Genomic DNA, 21685 nt, shown 5'->3' with positions numbered 1-21685 from the left:
TTAGGAATTGATGCAAAAAGTCGACCCTTTATCATTTTAAGAATTTTCAGCGATTTTCTGAGTGTGACGTGTCCCGAGGTAGCTATTTTAGTCGTCTTGTGTCCAGGAATAGTGCCTCCATAATGTATAATAGGATAATTAAATTTTGTGGTATTTTCACGTTATTAAATTAGGGCGAATATATGCAAGAATGTTGCGTTGTTCTTGTTTACATCTATGCGTGCGTCTACGTTATGCCCAGAGCGTCATTTCCCGTACTTACAGTGAACCACGCTGCGAAAGACTCGGAAACGAAAATCAATAGCTGTATTGTGAATAAAAACATTTGGGCGTTTCGTAGGCTCGGCGGACGAGTATATCATATGTCGTTTCCATACGTCGCTATGGTCTGACGTCATTGAAACCATGTGAATACTTTGTTTTGAATGATTATACGCGAAAAATATTCCCATTCATGAAAATTTTAGAGGAAAATTACTACCAATCTTTTGGCCGGACCAAAATATTTATCCGAAATCGCTATTAGTATTTTTTGTAAGACACTAATGTACTGCAGCCGGTTTCGCCGTCATGTTATAGAATTAGACATTATAAAAAAGGAAATCTCGTGTTTTCAACCAAATTGTTTTGTGGCGGTAAACATTTAATAACGCAACGTTGAGTTGTTTCGATTTAACCGGTATTTGCTGACATCCTTTTCGAGTTGATAAACTCTATATTTGGCTCCCAGCGATTGCGTCAACAATATCTTGCTAATCATCCATAGATACTTTTCATCTCTCAGTTCTTAGACCTTGCTGTTAATGGAATGGACGTTTTGTCAAATTCCATGATAGATACTGGAAGATTAAACGGATACCTTTTTATATTTTCCCCATTTGTAGTGTAGGGATACAAAATATTATTTTTAATTCAGGTCGAAAACATGTTTTTTTTACCGTTATCATGAAGTTTCGTTGTAAATGCAAAACTTATTTTCTAATGTAGGGAGTAAATTTTATTCAAACTTTCCATTTGTTTTGAGAATTGACTTAAATTTTTGAAAAAAGAAATGTACGGACAAGAAATATAAATAAGATATGGGACCAAAATTATATAAAATCCTGACTCTGGATTCATTCATTTGTTTACTATAGTAGAGACGTCATAACACAAAACGAGAGAATCCGAAAAAATGAGAGAGTTTGTAACATATATAGGCGAGATAACCGAGAGAATGGTCAGTCAATGGCGTCCACGCCGCGCCGACGGAGCTTTCTGTTTTCTTGTCTATCTCGCGGTTTATGCTTTGGCACTGAAAAAAATTTTGTATGTATTTTGAGAATCAGAGAACTTTATGCGATCAAATTGATTCATATAATAAAAGTATGCGAAACTCTAAAAGCTCAAACGTTTGGAAGATTTATATGATTCTATAACTCACATACAAATGCAATTATTATATACTATCCTTTTCAGAATTAGCTGTATTTCTATAAATATATATATAGTTATTACAAACTCAAATATTTTGCTATGGATGAAGAAGAAAATATAGGAACAGATTCCGCTGCAACGCTAGTAGGAAAAGGTGGAATTCAAGAAGATCCCACTGACAAAGATGAAGATCTCACAGAAGATGGTAAGAAAAGAAGTCAGTGGGACAACAAGATACAATACTTACTAGCACAAATCGGATTTGCGGTAAGATGGCGGCTTTTTTAATTTCATGTTGAGTCTGTTGTTTTTATTTTGTAAGATTAGAGAGAGATTTATTATTTTGCCAACCAGGAAACAAGCATTGCTGCATTGCAACAATAAAACTATACAACATACGAAAAGTTATAGACTGGGAGATACGGTAATCCTGTCATCAGATTCAGCTCCCCTTTAGGATTGGCTCGCTATGATGTCATAAATTGATATTATGTTTCATTCTGTTTAACGGTACTTGGGATTAATTTGGTCGCTGAATTTTCAATCGAAATTTCTTTAAAGTTTTTTAACCTCTCAAACAATATTGAACATCTGCTGAGAAAATTGCAGTGGTGCGTTTTTCTTCAACTGAGCAGAAAAAAATAGCGATTCAGATACTCATGCGTCATTTCAATTTTTTTTTTCAATTAAGCGCTGATTTTACCCGAGAAATTAAACGCGAACTAGTAACTTGAAACATAGTGCTTGTAAGCAAATAAAAATTGATGATATGTTCTGTGCTAGGACAGATACGAAACTTTAGAAAAATGTTGCAAAAGGCTATGAAAATTAATTGTTTGCGCATAATTCTTCTCGCAGGTGTTGTTTTTCGATTGTTGTACAAATTCAAATTTAATCATCGTTAAACCATGCCCATGTATCGCTCTTGTAACTCAACTGAAATTTGGGAAATGACATAGTAAACTATTTATAGTTTCAACGCATATTTTTTATCTTTCTAGGTCGGTCTTGGAAATGTTTGGCGATTTCCTTATTTATGTCAGAAGAATGGTGGTGGAGCCTTCCTTATACCTTACCTCATTATGATGGTGTTTGAAGGCATTCCCTTGTTCTATCTTGAAATCGCAATCGGCCAAAGACTTCGCAGAGGAAGCGTTGGAGTTTGGAATCACATACATCCCCTGTTAGGAGGCGTCGGTATCGCCAGTATGGTGGTAAGTAATATATGAGAAGTTATTATAAATTTCGGTACTACGACTAATTTTACGATCTGTTTATTTTGATTCTGTTCAAAGTTTGTTAGGTTTGTTGTTTTCTCATATTTCCAACCTGAACTGGCCTAAGATTAATAAAATAAAAAGTGGTTGAGCAAAAACAAAACGGTGCCTTTATTTTTCCATGCCAATACAATAAAAAGATCGTTTTATTCGATTATTGACATTTTTCTTTTTACCCCAGGTTTGCTTCTTCATTGCGTTATACTATAATGTGATCATATCGTGGGCAATGTTTTATTTTCTTAATTCGTTTCAATCATTACCTTGGGCAAATTGTCCAGAAGTTGAAGATCCTATGACGAACTTATCTATACCAGGTTTGTAAAGTAATTTGATTGCACAAATATTACTAGATACTTTCTATTCGACTATTTCAGATTTATAAACTTGAAGTATTCGTATTATAATAATTTGTACAACTTAGGGGGCTGGGAAATCACAGTGGGTCCGGTTCCAGCTCCGGAGCTTCAGTTTTAATGTCAGAGTTCGGCCCCGGATCCGGCTCCAATCAGAGGGTTAAGAGGTTGAGCCACTAAAATTTTTGGTAGCTCCGGCCACAGTTCCATCTAACATGGTAAGCTCGGATCCAGGCTCCGATTCCAGCTCCATCTCTGGTCCCAACTAAACATAATCATTTGCAAACAAGAGAGCTACGCACAAATATATGGACACGTTAGACCAGAGCGAATCAGTCCTTACCGGTACCTTTGACGCTACCGGTACCATCAAAAAAGTTCTGAATTTCCAGTAGCAAGAATTTTGCAGAATCAAAACGTACAGCCAGTCATGACACTGACTAAAATCCGTGTTCCCATGGATAAAAAATAATACAGCAAAATTTTAGACGAAATATCAAATTTCATAGAATTCACGCAAAATTTTGAAATAAATAAAAGTAATAGCCTTCTAGCGAAAAAATTAATCTTTAACCACTGAAAATTTCAAAGCAATTGGTCCAGTATTCGAAGAGAAAAGCGACTTTTTAAAAACGTGTCAAAGAACAAGAACAACAACAACAACATAATATTGAAACGATCGTTATGTCCACTTCGTGTCCAATAACTATGTCAAGTTGTGGTACCAGGCCTGTTTATTGGCTAACTGTGGTATCCTAACAGTTACTGCAGAATCAAGATTTTCAGTATTATTTATTTTCAGTTCAAGAATGTGACATCAGTAGTGAAACCTCATACTTTTGGTATCGTGATACGCTAGACATTTCGCCTGCTATAGAAGAACCTGGTATCTTACAATGGAGAATGGTTTTATGCTTGTTGTTAGCTTGGACTGTCGTTTTCTTCGGAACTTTTAAGGGAATCAAATCTTCTGGAAAGGTTAGTGATGCTTTGATTTTAAGGTGTCACACTTAGGGGGTTGAAATATCCTGTGACCAGAAAGTAGTGCCACTTCTATCATTTTTTATCGCCGTGACCATATACCCAATTCGGTGGATACTAGTAATATTCAATTGTGCATTTGGAGTGCATCTAAGGACGGATATGTCTGATATTATTAGCTCGTTTCGAGTATTAGACGATGGTTATAGGCAGGTTACATTCAAGTACCACGTGAACCGAGATCGATCCTATATATTGTCCATATTGCTCTATACTCATTAACCCTATACCGAATGAAAAGTCGGTGAGAATTCTAATGTCTGCGCAAAATACAATTGACGGTCTATATTACCCGTATCAGATTATTCACATAGAAATCATTAATTACGACAAAGCACATATAATGACAACCGTTTATCCTTTGAAATTAGGATATTTGTATCGTATGTATACATTGTTACGCATTGAAATAATGTTAAATAATTCCACGAAATTTAGTAATCGATCTCGTCACCGAGGTTTTTGAGTGCGTGGGTTAAAACCAATGCAACAGGAAGTAGGAAGATAGAGTACACTTCAAACACTCGTAAAATGCCAACTTGAATCATACGACTAATACGTGGTGGAATGCGTCTAAAACAACATTGTGATATATTACATTGTAGCAAATTAACTGATGTTTTAAAGTTATTAGCCCTCGTCTCATTTATTAAGTAAACTTTACTTTTTATGATTTATAATACCCAATATTTCTTTATAAATGTATTATCTTTTAATAATAGCGAGAATATAGCATCAAACTCAGTTAGAATAATATATTTTCAAGTCTAGTGTTCTCTTCTCTTGAATAATTTAAATTTCGTTCCCAGAATTGCAATTTCCGATTATTAAATTGCTGACCACAGCGCATCGGCCCATTATTAGCATCTATTTTGGCGAAAACGTCACATACGAAAATAAATTTGACGGAATACTATTACAGCCCCTTTAAAATCAATACTGACAATATTATAAACGACACAATTGAATTAAAAAAGCAATTCAACATTTTTCCGACATAATTAAGCTGTAACAATGTGAATCACGAACTCGTGACAAAGACGATTTTCGTAGCCGTAAGATGACACGATAATGATTTTACGGAATTTACGTCATTATTCGTTAAGATTAGACAACAAACCATAGAAAGTCCGCTTTCCGCGAGAATACTACCTCACAATTAAAAATACTTTCTCCTTAGTATAAATGTGCCTTGGACAATATAACCGTTACGTTGCTATTTTTGTGAATAGAGAAGAGAATTCCGATCCCATCGTGGGAAAATTACCAAAGTCATTCCGTTGTATGTATTGAATATAAAAAACAGCCGCAAAAATTAGATTTTCTTACTCTTTTTACTCTCTGCATAAATCTCAAACAAGCATTTCGATAAGATGAATTTGTGAAATATACGAAAAACGTTTAAAGTGCGGGCTTGAAAACCGCCTAAAAATGGTATGTAATTTGTCATTAAACTTTATTCAATTCGATTATTATCATAGCTTATCTTGATTTAAATCAAATTTGTTGTTTCAATTATACTAGTCCGGTAGGTTTCCTTTAAAAAATTGAACATAATTTTCATCCAAAAACCACCAGGAAATGATTTTATATTGTTCTTCGTTACCATATTGACTAAGTAGGATATGACTCAATTTTGCGTCCGTTTACTAGAGGTTATCAAAGAGCATAAAGTTATTCTAAATTCAAAACAACGAAATTAGTCTTTGCTATAGTTAAATTTCACCTATTTCACCTAATATTTGACCAAAAGGCTAATGTTGTTGAATTCCTCGTTCATGTAAATTTTGAGTAATAAAAAGTTGACAAATGATGTTTTTTCCTGTGTAACGCTGACTGAATCAGATAGAGGTGTGTAAGGGGCGTTCACACAAACACACCTTTGAAACACCCCTTCGTGACCACAGAACAGACTGACCGCGACCCCACGCATCACATACATCGATACTGTCTTGTATCCACGGAAACACATAAACTATGATTCAGCTAACGTACTCCAAACCACTCACTGCATACTTAAAACATCCCCTATCCGGTATTACTTGTCGTTTGATTGGAATTATACCATGCACTCACTATTTTCTAGTCATAATGAATCGTTTGCTGGTGTTACACGAATGGCCTCACATTTTATTGATATAACACTGCATGCCTAAAATATACATAGCAAGTACTTAGCAAGTGTTGTAGGCCAAAATGATCGGAGCCAAAATAAGCATCGTGTCCGACTTATCGCATACCTTAATAGGGTCAATGTTCAGTTTTGGGACTCTTGAATACCAGACGTTATATTTTAAAAATAAAATAAAAACTTTTTTGTGCTTTATGTTGCTAAATTCGAATATGAATCGAGTACAGCCTACTAATAGCAACATTCTATGTAAGAAATATTAAAAAAAAAAAAAATTTGCTTCGAGTATATGCTGACAGCAGTAGATTAAATACATGAAATCATTGATAATAGTCAGAATTCTAACCGGTAGATAATGACGGTATATAGTCGTAGTCTATGTTGATTTTTGGTTTCGATTCTTTTTTCTTAAAATTATTTTCGCGGGGTTACGTCCTCTCAACATGACGTGTTTCTCTATAAACCAAATATTAGTTCAGGAAATGTCAACATATACAATTATTTATAACCTTTGCAGAGCATGAATAAACATTTTAGGGCGGGGGAATGTAAATATGGATCGAAAATATTCGTGTGATAGTGAATTTCGTCATTTTCTCAAACTCACATGCGCTCACCACGTGGAAAATGGGGGACGTTTTTGTAAAACTTCTGCCGCTCTTATGTTGAGAATTTGAGCGTTTCGTTGAATATGATAGGCATACTTCGAATAGAAAATATTTTTGAGTAGTCTAGTATTCTCACAATCGCGTTCAATTTTAAGTTTTATCTCACATGCAGCTGGTATGATCAGGGCTGTGGCCTTGAATTGTGAGATATCACAGTATGGCTGACATATTGAAGAATCGAAAATATTGTCCATTGCGCTATAAATTCCACGAGTCCGATATGAAATACGGCCACTTTGAGCGCATTCAATGCGTATATCAAAGCACGCTACCTGAAACTCGTCCATATAAAAAGGTGCAAATCACTGTTTCGGTTGCCGAGAGAGAAATCCATTCATTTACTAGTGCTTTTCCACCTTCACTACAACCCTTTGCATTTATTCGTGCAGCATTAGCAGTTTCGATGTCTTGGGAAATATTTTGAATATAGTATTTTTCTGGGATAGGATACGAAATTCTTCGAACATTTTTTAAAAGAGATAGGAATAACACTCATCGTTAAATATATTTGTTGGTTAGGCCTATTATAAACAATTCTTACCACACCAAGCTTTTGCTGTTTATAAGAATTCTAAAACAGTTTCGCTTTTATATGAACTTTCGATGCAAAATGAAATGAAACTGAACACAAAAAGCATGAATCGGAAAGTATCTGAGAATATCGTTGAAAATACTTCTATTTACGTCATTTGCTTCAGTTTATAGATTCACTATAAAATTCACATGAATTCTTTGTCATGTATTTGTTCATAAATCACAATATTTTGAGGTGTTATTGAGGATCACGTCTAGAATGAATCATTTATTCCGTTTTTGTAAGGTTTATGACGTCATTAAAGTATTTAGTCAGCAAAATAAAAATGTTTTTTTTTCATTTTACCTTTATTTTGAAGGACATGAATCATTTGAAAGATATGAAATACTGAATGTTGCGCATATTTTCGTGACTACTTTCGTTGTTTTATTATTGCCGAATGACTATTTTAGAAACCATATAAAACTTGGTGGGGTTTGATTGTTGATTTATCAGTTGTAAACTATTGTCGCATTGGTAAACATTTGGATGAATAAAAAACCCAAGTCATATTAATTGCCTCCATCGTAGATGCCTTATTTGGTGGCTGTCATTCATATCGCGTGAGTTAAGATTTTCTCCAACAGCGCTTGATTTGCTTGCTTGCGTGAATGCGTAATTTTGCACGCGGACATTACAAATCGCACTGGGAAAACACCAGCGAATGCTTTTCCTTTGATGGTATTGTAATCTTACGAGGCCTCCAGGGCTAATACCGTACTACTGCGATCATAGGTATAGGTTTACAGAAACGTAAATATCGGCTTCAAACAAAAATTACCGTCGCATTGACTGTGACCAGTAAAATTAACATTATGCCTAATAAAATTCTATTATTGAATCTGGATTTAGCATAAAACATCCTATTTCTGATAGTAATTGGTCATTATTTATGATTATTTTATAAATTTTTGACTATACGTGTTAATGAATTTCCAATTCCAATATTCAATCAAATTAGTTGTTATCACACCAAGTAGTTATTTGGATCCCGCAAATTTCCTACCAGGATAAATTGACATATGAATGGTAAATTTTACCAGGAATTACACGTACCCAATTTTTAAGAAAAAAAAAATTCGTTTGCTATTTTCATGATAATATGCTCACGGCGTTTTTTTTCATATATGAGATGATAACGAAATATTGATAGATTTTACGCTTTTTTCAATTTGAACCCGCGAAAACCACGTTAAGAATTAAATCAATCTTCGATTGTGGTTTACCAACGGCATCCTGTCTCGGTAATTTCCACTTATTTGTTGATAATTGTCGAATTTTCGAAATTTTTAGGTAAACGATACTTGTAATGCGGCTTACCAGTAGACAAGCATTCAAGAAGTGCTTGGTTTGACTAAGTAATCCATATCCGTGGCCCAACTTTGGTACTTTACAGCACAGTAGATTTTTAATATTTTCGGAGAATAACCTTCTATGAGAGAGCAATATTTTAGAAAAGGAAGGAGTTATATATAAAATGCCAAGGCTATCATTCAGTGTTGATAAGTTTGTGCTTCATACACAGATATTACCGGAACTGATTAGAAAGAAAAAACTCCTTTGTCTTGATAACTGTACTTTGGGAATTTAGAAATCTCTTCCGTATAAATTTACTTCACTTTTCTTTGAATGAAGTTAATGATAACCCTCTTTGTTTTTCAGGTGATTTACTTCAGTGCAACATTCCCTTATCTCGTACTTCTTATATTTTTCTTCCGTGCAATAACACTAGAGGGAGCGGTGGGTGGACTACTGTACATGGTCACTCCTGATGTAAGTATATTACTACCTAAAAATTTTAGAAAAATATTTCGATGCGTTACCACTTGCTAATGTTGATTCTCGATTATGTAAGTAGTTGTTTGTGCTTTTTATTCGTCGCTTTATCGCCATCTAATGACCCTTCCTACATGGAAAATTAAAATCAGGAACATTTTTCTTTGCAATGCTGATTCCTGCGAACCTAAGCAGAGTAATCAGAGATGAGTCACACCGTGGAGCCAAATTTAGGAAACACTGGTCTACACTTTGAATTCATGTCGACTCAACGTAAATCCTGAAATTACCCAAGTGATTACACATATTACATACAGTTCATGCATTTGAAACTCCGATAGTGTGGCCTTAAACTACTGAATTCAAAAACGACTCATATCTGCTTTCGTCGTAACCTAAACATTCTTATTTTTCTGTGTTCGCGCGCCCTGATTCATTTGGGTTAGAAGACTTCTGTAATAACCGTGGTAGTCATACATCTTGTTATCTAACATTTTCGATCGTCCCTCGTGACGCAGTATATAGATATCCAATATAGGATAAGCCATTTTACTGTCTGCTGAACTGAAAACTGCAATCAAACAATGAACTAATGAAATATCTATACTTGCAGTACTCCAGATTAAAAGACCCCGAAGTATGGAGAGACGCGGCAACACAAATCTTCTTTTCTTTGGGACTTGGATTCGGAGGAGTAATTGCTTATTCTTCTTACAATGATATAAAGAACGATTGCAGGAAAGATGCTCTCACTGTGTCGATTATAAATTCAGCAACAAGTATTTTTGCCTCAATTGTTGTTTTCGCCGTTCTTGGATTCAAAGCTTTCAGCATGAATGAGGAATGCTTGGACAGGTATTGGCTAGTGACTTGCAATCATTGATTTTATGAGCCTTTCACAACATCAACATTTCAAAAAAAATTTTAATATAACATCGTTCATTATATTATTAGGCTGTTGGTATTATTACTGTTCTATTTGTTGATGTGAAAAATCGCTTTTCTCAGTAACTACTAGGCCATTTGCTTCGAAATTTTCAGTGGTTAACCATTGTATTTTTGCTAGGAGGAATTATCTTTATTTATTTTAAATTTCTGTGAGCTCTATGGGATTCGTTTTTCACCATGAATTTTTGTATGATGACGTAATCGAAATTATAAATTGCGCACCTGGTGACGGTCCCTCGTTCGCAATCTTCGGTTTTGGTGTTAAGTCAAAATCGGGAGTGTAGAATACCGGTACTGTAGAAGCTTTAATACCGGCACTACTTCGTTACGGCCACCGTGTCCATGTATTTGAGCTATGCTCTTTTGTTCTATTTATTAACTAAATTCCAATTATCTTCATTTCAGGAACATTGCTCATGTTCGAGAATTCTTTCATATTCACAGTCCATCGCATGACTTATTGCATGTTGTTAATGTTCTGGATCGAAAAAATTACGAACATTTATTCGGATACATCAATGAAACTATTTATAATAACGAAACAAATCTTATTTCAGTAAGTAGATACTATTTATCTTTTCTTAGTTGAACAACAAAAACTTTGATAAGTAAAGTAAACTTTAATAATACAGAAAATATTAAAAAAATAATGATTAAATTGACAATATTTGTAATGAAACCAACTTGCTTGCACATACTCGCATAAAGATCGAATCTTGGCTCTATTTCAGCCATGGTTAGGTCAGTACTGGTTCCAAATCTTTCGAATTTCATCGATATTTTGTTTTAACATAAGTTAGTATCACAAAAATATTTTACCGCGACCCCCATTGAGAGCTGCCCACCGGGGGTTCGGGACCCCCAGTTTGAAGAACCCGGAGAATGTATGTCAAAATTTCAAAATACTAAACTCTGTAACTTACTTCAGGATTGGTCATCATTTACGAATACATCAGTGACTGAATTTTCACAATGTAGTGTTCCAGAAGAATTGAAAAAGGTGAGTTATACAAAATATTGCCTAGCACTATATTACGGGTAAAAAGCTTTGATTCATTAAAAATACATGGAATTTGCAAACTGACATAGAATACATATATTTAATGTGCATCAAGATGGCGCAAAACCTGAACCCTAACTCGGTACACATACTACGTTCAGGTTGTGCGCCATCTTGGTACACATACTTCTGGAGGTCCCAGTGACTTGACTTTTCGACTGTTATCCTCAGCAAAGTCATAAAAATGATATTGTGCCTTTTCAATCCAAAATACTTGTAAAGTTAGACTAAACTTTTTTCTTGTAAAAACCTCAATGTCTTATTCTCAGGCTGTTTCGGGACCAGGGCTTGCGTTCATTGCCTTCACAGAAGCTATGATCAGAATGCCAGGTGCGCCGTTCTGGAGTGTCTTGTTCTTTTCCATGTTGATAAACCTTGGTCTCGGATCTATGTTTGGAACACTAGAGGGCATCATAACACCGTTAAAGGATTTGGGCGTCAAAATAAGAAAAGAACTCGTCGTCGGTGAGTGCATGTTGTGTTTAATTGTTATTGTTACGTCAAATTTTACTCCAATGCAAGCAAGACTCTGAACAAGTAGTCGTTTATACTTGAAAAGCTATTGGGTATAATAGTTCATAATTTGGGTTGGATAGAACTAGACTAGAACTATATCCAATGTCCTCACATGACTGTGGAATTGAAGTCTTTTAATGTTATTGCAGCCGTGCTCCTGAACTGGGAATTTCAGACGCCACGAGGCTTAATAATCGCAAGTCAAAATAAGTCAATCGATGACAACAATTAAATTTTCATTATCTACATATTTTACGTTATTGATTTGTTTTCTGTTTACTAAGTACTTACCCTTCCTTTTTTGTGCGGGTAGATTGGTATATAAATAATACAAAGATGCTATAGCAAGAGAAAAGATAACTATCCTAAGTGATTCAAATGTGTTGCTGCACACTAACACAAATATATTTCTGTAACGTTTTGTCGGACAATGGCCAGACAGACTTCCTTATATACATACATAGTTCAACAATGTAACGTTTCGTCTGACCTAAGTCAGATTTCTGACCTTTCTGAGAAAGTCTGACCTCGGTCAGACAAAACGTTACAGAAAAATATATTTGTGTTAGTTGGCAGCAAATCTCTTAAATCGATAAATTGTTTAGGTGTGAACATTTTTGAAATCAGGAGATAGATTGGTCCAAGATTTTCAAGGAATAATCATTATTTATTCTACATTTACCAGGTATTCTCTGCGTTGTCTCTTTCTCTATCGGTCTCATATTCTGCTTGCAATCCGGAATGTACGTCCTAGGATTGTTCGATACATACGCAGGAACGTTACCTTTACTTCTTATTGCATTCTTTGAGAATATTGCTGTTGTTTATGTTTATGGAATGGACAAGTAAGATAACTTATATATTTTAGTTAATTTTACTGTAATTTATAATATTTATAAAAATATAATTCGATTTGACAGTTGATTTTATTTTTGCTGGTATGATCGATTTAACAACATTTAATACTAGTGTTTTCTCTCGAATGCATTTTTTTCTCTTTTTATCTCTCTAATTGTCTAAAATGTTCATCTTACGCCTTAAAATAATTATTGAAATGCATTTTAAAAACATCAGCTTCCATGCCCCATTTATTAAAATATAAATTCGATTTTTTTGAAAATTACATTTTTATTTTTCATTTATTATTGCCAGTGTTTTGTTTTTCGATTAATCGAAGGAAAACTTCGAAATCGGTAATTGAGAAATTTGGTACAAAAGCCAACTTGAAAATGACAAATACAATATCCTAGTACTCAACAATTGACAGTAAATATAAATTTCAAGATTTTGTCATTCTTTTTTAGGTTTTCTCAAGATATCGAGTTAATGATGGGCAAAGGACCTCCTGGGTGGTATTGGAAGATTACTTGGTATGCCATATCACCGATCTGTATGGCTGTTTTATTTATTTCATCTCTGGTATCACTCGGTCTCAAAACTCCAAGCTATGACGTTTATGACAAAACAATTGGTGAGTCTTTTCTTGGTTCATACTTAAACTCCCATAGGATTACGACCGAATAGTTGTCGTTTTCAATTTTTGAACACAAAGTACATATGGATCGTTTTGTTATTATGTTGTTGGTATTGCATACCCGTACGACTTTGTTTTAGCCTCCGTGTCCATATATTTGAGCATCGCTCTTTTATTATGAGTCTGATCAAAGCAGACAAGAGTTGAGGTCTTTGAAAATTGACATTTTCGATAGTGGTTTTGATATAGAATAGAAATTTCAGTTATCGTCTATTTCATTGAGAATCTTGATGTTTTTTCCAGGTGTTACTCAAGAAACCGAATATCCGTCGTGGGTCGTAGCTGTCATTGTGTTATTGATCACATGTAGCGTTATATGGATTCCCTTGATAGCGTTATTAAGATGGCGAAGTAAGTTAAACATCTTTCGATTTTTTTTTATATTCTTTTAGTTTACGTGGACATTTATAGAAATAATACGTTTAGTCTGGATCTGAGTAGAGCCTAGATGAAGTTGTTGAAACCTCTATAGCGATAATCTTGATGGACTTTTATAATCTGAACGCGTCCAATTGCCAAATTTTAACGATTAGATTAAATTGTGGTTTGATAATGACTGCCCTCTAATTATAATATGTGGTGATATTGCAATAACCTCCGAACTTGTTCGATTATTTTCAAAATTCTTTAAAAACTTCAGTGAAAATTGTAATGCAATTCCACTTATTTGTCTGTATTTCTTATAGTGAGCACGGTAAATGTATTCGGTTGTGTAGAACTTATAAATGGGCCATGTCGAGGTATATGAGATATTTTATGAAATTAATCAAATCGTATTGTTCTTTTTCAGACGTCCTCCCCTATATTCAAGCGGATTTACAAGGGAAGAAAAATCCTAAAGAAAACGTTTTTGTATAATCTAAACTCACTACAAACTGACAAAATAATTTGGTGCCAAAAATGCAATACGAACAAAATATGTTGATAAACGTTTGTCCTGTCCTGTCTTGTAAACGAGTGATCGGTCCTTGATAGCCAAACTGCTCACTAGCGAACATTATCCAATTGTGACACTATTGGAACATTATGATGTCATAAATAGTTCTCTTACAAGTCGTCTGCTACTTGCAAGCTTCGTTAATCAAGTTGTGTTACAATGTTACTAAGCAAACTACCTAGAGAAACACAACGATACACAGTGTGACATAATACGTATTGGTAAAAAATGTTGAATTTTCAATCACTGTAGTCAATTTTATATGTTATGAATTTCAATTGTTATATCTCCAGTATGTGCCTTGTATATTGCGTCAGATTCAAATTAAATTTCTTTGCGACCCAATGGTCTTGTTGTGCAATAACACAAATGAATTTATATAACGTGGCCATCTTTATGCTTACTACAGCATCCTTGCATTATACCAATACGGATTCACCAACACAAAATATCAATACACCCCAAATGATAGTTACCTGGACTGATAATATGGCAAATAATAAGGCATTCAACAATAATTGGCTTTTATAAATAATTTTGAATCAGCTAATATAATTATCGGACCAAAAACGCATCAAACGCGCTATTGGTAGTATGTTAATGTTGAAGTTCATAACACTTTTTTGTAACAATAACCCTTTAACCACTTTTTATTCATAATAAAAATTTAAGACGAGTTCATGCGAAACATTCCAAAAGTTTTCCATTAATTAGTGATCGTAATATACGGATGTATTATGTATATATTGCCTAATTTTATGGAAAATTAATCATTTTTTTTTATGTATTTATTTTGTGCTTTTTAATTTAATTCGCTATTTTTATTGTTAATTTATTGTGCTGCTGTGACTGTAATTCCTATTTGTTCAAGTTATTTATTATTTGTCTTTGACACGCAAATTAGTCTGTTTGTCTGTCTGTTCGTTTGTTTATGTGTCTGTCACATTGCTTAAAATGTTCGTTGTAATGTTCTCCATTTTGTTGTGCTCCTGTAACTGTAATTTCTATTTGTTCAGGTTATTTATTATTAATATTTGTCTTTTTAACACTTTATTTGTCTTAGTCTGTTTGTCTGTCTGTTTGTTTATGTGTCTGTCACATTGTTTAAAATATTCTTTATACGAATTATTTATTTTATTAGTAAAGTTGTTTACATGCTATCGTCGTATTTTACAATATTTGAACACTTTCAACCGAAACACAGCCCTAGACTAGTAGATGCTTCTCTGTTTATCTATATAAATATTTCGATAATTCGAAAATGCCGATATTTTGAAAATGGGGTACAACTAATTTTAATGACAATATTGAGATTCTTAGATGATTCAGATAACAAAAAATATTATCCGAAACGTCCAATCCAATAAAATCCACAATTAAAACATGTTCTCGCTATTTTCTCATAAATTTCCTCCATTCCTCGAGTTAGATTTTTTGACCTATCTGTTTCTCAATCAAATATTGCATAAGTACCAATAGATTTTTCAAAATCAAAAATAAAATTCACCAATGGTTGAAGTTCATGTCATTCACATTTTTTGCTAAAAATATTAGAAAAATTTGCTATGCATTCGTAACGCCTTATGCTAGTCGATGTCATTTGTGTAATATTTCATTCGGTGAATGTTTTTATTGTTACGTCATTATTCTGCTGTTTATTTTTTTATGTGTTATTTATTTATTTATTATTACGTCATCTTCTGACAAAGTAGAAAGTGAATTTATTGCCAAGCATGGAGTGTGATGGGATAGAATCAATATCAAAGTGCCATACTTGATCGAGTATTTAAAATATTGTTTTTCTTTGAATAAGCAAGTCTGGTGTATTTGTCGGTCCTTTATTTGCAACCCACTCTTTGATATTTCGTAAATCCCACTCCATTCTAATAATTTGAATGACAAAAAATAAATAAATGTGAATATTTCGACCTATTAAATCTGGCATCCCACAAAATTCGTAGAATTTGCGACCGCCTGGCGTTCAGGTTGGAACATAAAGGTTTGACGCCAATTCCAGGTTCAATGCACAAAACAAATCGCCTTTATAAGGTCAGTGCTTGTCTCCACTATTTATTATTCTAACTATTTATTTTTTCCTTTCTTTTGTCTTATTTTTGTGGTGAACGTCGAAATAAAAATAATTTATTAAAAAGGTTCGGTTTTCATTTTTGTTCTATGAGATTTGCACCAAGTGACACCAAAACCAATTACGGAAAAATTGTATCAACGGTGAAGAGAATGGCTGTTATGACTTTCTAAAACTGCAAGATTTCTTATTTATTCACGCAAATATTGAACATAAAAGTGTGAATCTCTACAACTGTGGTATTGAGCAGATCTGAAGGTTTTTAAACCATAGTTTGGCGGTTTCCAAGCGTTTTTTTAGGGAATTATCAGGGAAAAAAAACATCGCGCACGAAAAATCGAATAACACTCAATTTTGTGATAATCCATGCGTACTTTATGTCTTTTAAAGTTTGTTACCATGTAGGCTTAAAGAATAAAGGCAAAAGATCAACTCTTCTCTGCCTGATTTTTCTTTGAAATAACAAAATAAAACACTCATGTTCGCTAAACGGCAGCAAATAAATAAACTACAGCTCGCGAAATTGCTGCCAGGAGTGTCTATCTCTATTGGTACGTAATAACAGTTCGTAACAATATAGGAAGATACTACATAACAAAAAGTAAACGACATAGAAAGGTAATATGAATTTGTTGATTCATATACACATTTAAAATAAGAAACAATAAAACATTCAATGAACACAATATGTAAAATACTGAATCATGTATTAGTTATGTTCAACACAATTCTGTTAATTTTGAGGCGCAATCGTTGCGGCGCCAATTGCTGCCATAGTTTGAGTCGTTATTTGGGAGAATAATTGTCGCGTTACTCACAGGTAAAATGACTGATAATGACAAGGTTCCTATAGGTACATTTTTAACAATGTACCCCGGTAAAAATGTCATCAGCTTAGCCTCGGATACTATAGAAATTTAGATGAGAGCTTCCTGTATATTCACAGTTATCTAAAAAATGTCGCTTCTTACACTTCTCTCAATTGTATGACTTACTTCAGTGGTCTTCAAACTTTTTAAGACCCGACCCCATCTACAGTATTATTACGTATGATAAGCACTCGCGACCCCACGTTATATATATATATGTTCACCTACAGACACGAAAAAAATATTCATCAAATTAGGAAATTTATTAAAAGAACCCAACAACAACCATATTAAATCAGTGTGAAGAATGCGACTGCTTCCTTCCAACGAGATCTTGCATTCGTGGCTTAATGTTGCTTAAGCTTAAACACAAATCGTGTTCTACGTTTAATCGATTTCGGTGCTTTGATTTTAGCAGACTCATAGCACTAAAAGTCAACCTTCAAAAATACGATATTTTTCTTTTATGTTTATCAGCCATTTAACAAATTGTAATTATCAATATGACGGTAGCCGGGAAAATGAGGCTTTGCAGTAAAAGCAACAGCCACTGTACAGTACATTCAAGAAACAATAACGATTTACTTTAAAATATAAATTACTGTCGTTACGCAATAGCCTTATTATAAAAGAAGTCACTCCAATTCGAAATATCGAAACTTGCTAGCCTATGTAGCGTTATTCAACTTAACAGTGCAGACTGCACACTGTTGTGTATTTGGGTCATAGAACGCTGTTTTTCACACGGACTAAATTTGTGATTATAATGTCATAATTGATTTATCGTAATTGCTCTTGATATTACCTGTCGGCGTGCTTGTTATTCATTCTTTTGTTTGAAGTATCTAGCGTTAAGCCGAGAAGTCACACACATAATAAAAATAACAAAAGAAAAGACAACGATGGGCACTCGACGACCCCAGAAATATTTAAGGCGACCCCACTTTGGTGATCTCTGACTTACTTCATATAAATACTCTAAAGCGGGGGCGGCTAACTGCAGCCCGCGGGATAAAAGCGGCCCGCCAACTAATTTTTTGCGGCCCTCGAACTTATAATGCAAACTTGTAAAAACAAAAATTGGATTATGAATTTATTATTGTCTCGACAAGGATGTACGTGGTAACAAGTGCTGCTCTGAAGTCTCTGCTCTTTTTTGTAGTAAGTAACGTCAGTTGTTTGTCGTTCACTTGATGTTTGTTGTAAATATTAGTCGAGTTTATTTTGAATTTTTAAAATATAAAATCATCCGGAAACGGAGGAATATTTGTGTGGAGAGCCGTGCTTGAGCAGATGTTTTTTTTTTCTTTTTGCGCATTCCAAAGGCAGTTTACAAGTTAACATCGCAGTTATTAAGGGATTCATTGTTGAAAGTAATTACGAAACACGTCATTGCAAATACGAAATTGGACCCCGAGACCAAGAGCGGCGCCACTGCTCATCTGTGCGACAGTGCAAAAAACATGCGATGTGCACGTTCTGAAGCACATATTGCTGTGAGCTACCTCTAACAAGGTATTTTATCTATACTAACCCAGGACACTGCACGTATTCCACTACACCCAGATAAGTGGAACAAGTGTGGCAAAGGGACCAAGTGTGGTTATAGAATATTGGGTTAATTTAACTGTCTCTAGTTCACAATTTGAAGTGTTTTAACTCATAATTATTATAATTTGACCCGGACATCAAAATTGGAATAAAGGTGACAAGCTGTAGTCTACAATGACATCACAGCGCCATGCCTTCGGGAAACCAAAACAAGTTTATAAATGACCACTTGTTAGAAGAGGGCAGATAAAGGGACAACAAAGATTAAGTGCACGACTAATTATATGCGTGCAGTGTAACTTGGATTTTGTCTGGCTTATCAACCATACTTTGGAGTTGTTCTCTTTGTTTTCGAAAATATACAATTTCAATACATGTTTTCGGAAACGGTGTATGCAGTGTCTTTGCCAAATCAGAAATAGACAGCATATCACCAGACAATACACCATAGTCTAGTCACGTTACAACCAACTAGCAAATATATATTGCTGCATGCTAAAACGGGAAAAAGTGGAATCCGATTATTTTGAGACACGGTTCATTTATTGAATTTTTTAGATAATGACGCGTTCGCTGAAAATCGTTTAAATCCTTCTTTATCCTAACTGGATAATTACTGCGGGGGTGGGAGTGCTTATTTGGCGTCGTTTCACAAAAAAGCCCACTTATTAAGGAAATGGCCACTGTGTATAAGTGGTGAAGCGTTTAGCAAACGATAAACAGTTGAGAAAAGTTACTTGAAAGCTGAAGGATTTGTTATCAGGCTCTCGTTTTCCTTCTCAATAGTCATATATTACACTTCACAATTGTAATTGTGTAACGTTCTGTCAAATAAAAGCCAGACGAGTAATTTTCAAAAATTATCGGGTCATTTTGTTTTGTGCTATAAAAAAAGCTTTGCACTCAGTTTATTAAGAACCCATCAAATTTAGGTTGTAATGCAGAGAAAGATAGACATATTTATGATCGAACATGCGACAATCATTATCTTTTGGATCCCCGCTCTAGAAATCCTTATTCATAGTCGTGTTCTGTCTGACTTTTTGTCTGTGTGGTAGATCAGGGATGCTCAACCTGGGGTTCGCGAACCCCCGGAGGTTCACGGGAAGATTTCCATGGGCACTTGAATAGCAGTTGAGTTTTCATTTGTTGCTATTTTTTAATATCCTTTACTACCAGAGTAAATGCGTGCTGATTAAAACTTATGAATTTCCCTTGATTATGCGTTGTTGTGACGTAACAATGTGTAATACACGGCTTTGCAGCCAAATTGTAAAATCTCAAAAGATAATTTGCTGCAAGCATTGCAGAAAATAGATAATGCTAATTGAAACTTAAGAGGGAGATTTTAAAATTCATTTGTAACGCGGAAGACGAAAGCAATAAAGGGCACAAAAGTTTAATTCAGTGACAGCGGTTGGTCAATAAATTGTTGTTGCAGCAAATTGTTAGTCAATATATATATTACAACTTTGTTTGGTGTCTGATTATTGGGGGACCGGGCTGATTGTTTTCGGACTCGGGGTTACCTAACAAAACAAAAAAAGGTTGAGAACCCCTAGTCAAGATGTAACGTCCAAATTAGGTTGATTCAGGGTTGTCGGCTTCGGGGGCCACAAAATTATTTTTGTGTTGATCGCGGGCCACAATAGGTCCAAGAATAGGTAAACAGTGCAATACAAAACAAACACTTCTATTGTGCAAACAAATTGATAAGTATTTGTCATGTATCAGACTAATACATGCAAAATCCGCCAAAAAACTTACTGAAATGTGCAAAAATCCGCTATCGACATTTAGTGTAAGATCTCTTCATAACGGGAAAAGTGCTACCGCAAATGTAAGTGATTTCGAACATCGATAAGATAGAAAGCAAAATCTTTACTTTGGAAATAGATCATTGCTCACAAGATTCTAAAATGCCGTTTTGAATTATTTTTTTGTTACCGACACAACGCATTTTTTGTAATACTGTTAGGCTGGTTGCAAAAAACACCCGGCATGAATTAAATTGTTAGGCCATAACATTAATATTTAGTTATCAGGCATATGCATAGCCAACCTAAGGTTAATAGAATCCGCGTTCGATTAGCATATACAGTATTCCCGACTAAAAATACAGAAAGATAACATATTAGACTGCCAAGCACATCACTAAATTTCGCTAGTTGCCTCAGCTAGCCATAAGACTGGACAATTCATCGACATTAGGCATGTAACAATATGCCAAAGAATTTTTCTGGTCAATTTTATGACAAAACAACACCAAATGCGATTTTTTGATTACTCTCCGAATGTGATGCGGGCCACACATAATGAAGCTGCGGGCCACGTGTGATAAAATTTCATACGGGGTATTTTGTCTCAATTTGTCGCCATATTTTGGTCAACTTAGTCAAAAATTAAGTTCAAAGAACACTCGAAAAACCATCTTTCGTTTCAGTGATCTGTGAGCTGCGGAAGTCTCAGGACTTTGTTTTGATTTCCACCCACAGTATACCACTCACTCAAGGAAGCCGACCAGAAGCGCAGATCCTGAATGAACTAGCAATTCGTTGATCGGTCGTTGCAGTATGCTACCGCTATCGATCTGCAATTTTGCAAGGATGGTATAACGAAGTGCGGACTTGAATATTAGCGGAGGGTGCATACCGGCTTGTTTCAATTCCTTCGTGTACACCCGCAGTGAAAACATTGAAGAGATATCTATGCAACATTAAAAATATTGTTCCAGGACTATAGCGAATTATGAAATTTGCTCAAATGTTGAAATATATCTAATCCAGCGGTTTTCGATGGAGCAGAAACCCGATTGAAAACCTCCGATCCAATAAAATACACAGTGTTAGATATTTTTGATGACTTGCTGTTATCAGGTTGGGAAGGATTTTGTTTGTTTATTTCGCTATTTCAATTCAAACGTAAACGTAATTTAAGAATTTTTA

General features: G+C 34.6%; 1 protein-coding gene across 1 annotated transcript; it reads left to right on the top strand.

Annotated features, from left to right (window-relative positions):
* Positions 1-1459: 1459 nt before the first annotated feature.
* LOC120331047 (sodium-dependent neutral amino acid transporter B(0)AT2-like) lies at positions 1460-16386 on the top strand. The gene is made up of 13 exons (XM_039398068.2): positions 1460-1683; positions 2418-2630; positions 2875-3010; positions 3852-4027; positions 9126-9236; positions 9853-10094; positions 10593-10743; positions 11116-11187; positions 11517-11712; positions 12449-12608; positions 13068-13234; positions 13541-13648; positions 14088-16386. Exons 1-13 carry the CDS (start codon positions 1516-1518, stop codon positions 14153-14155), a joined length of 1968 nt encoding a protein of 655 aa, XP_039254002.2. The 5' UTR covers positions 1460-1515; the 3' UTR covers positions 14156-16386.
* Positions 16387-21685: the final 5299 nt, after the last annotated feature.

The sequence above is a fragment of the Styela clava genome, chromosome 6 (genome assembly GCF_964204865.1).
Source record: "Styela clava chromosome 6, kaStyClav1.hap1.2, whole genome shotgun sequence".
In the NCBI taxonomy this organism is placed as follows: Eukaryota; Metazoa; Chordata; class Ascidiacea; order Stolidobranchia; family Styelidae; genus Styela; species Styela clava.
This window is presented reverse-complemented; position numbering and strand designations above follow the sequence as displayed.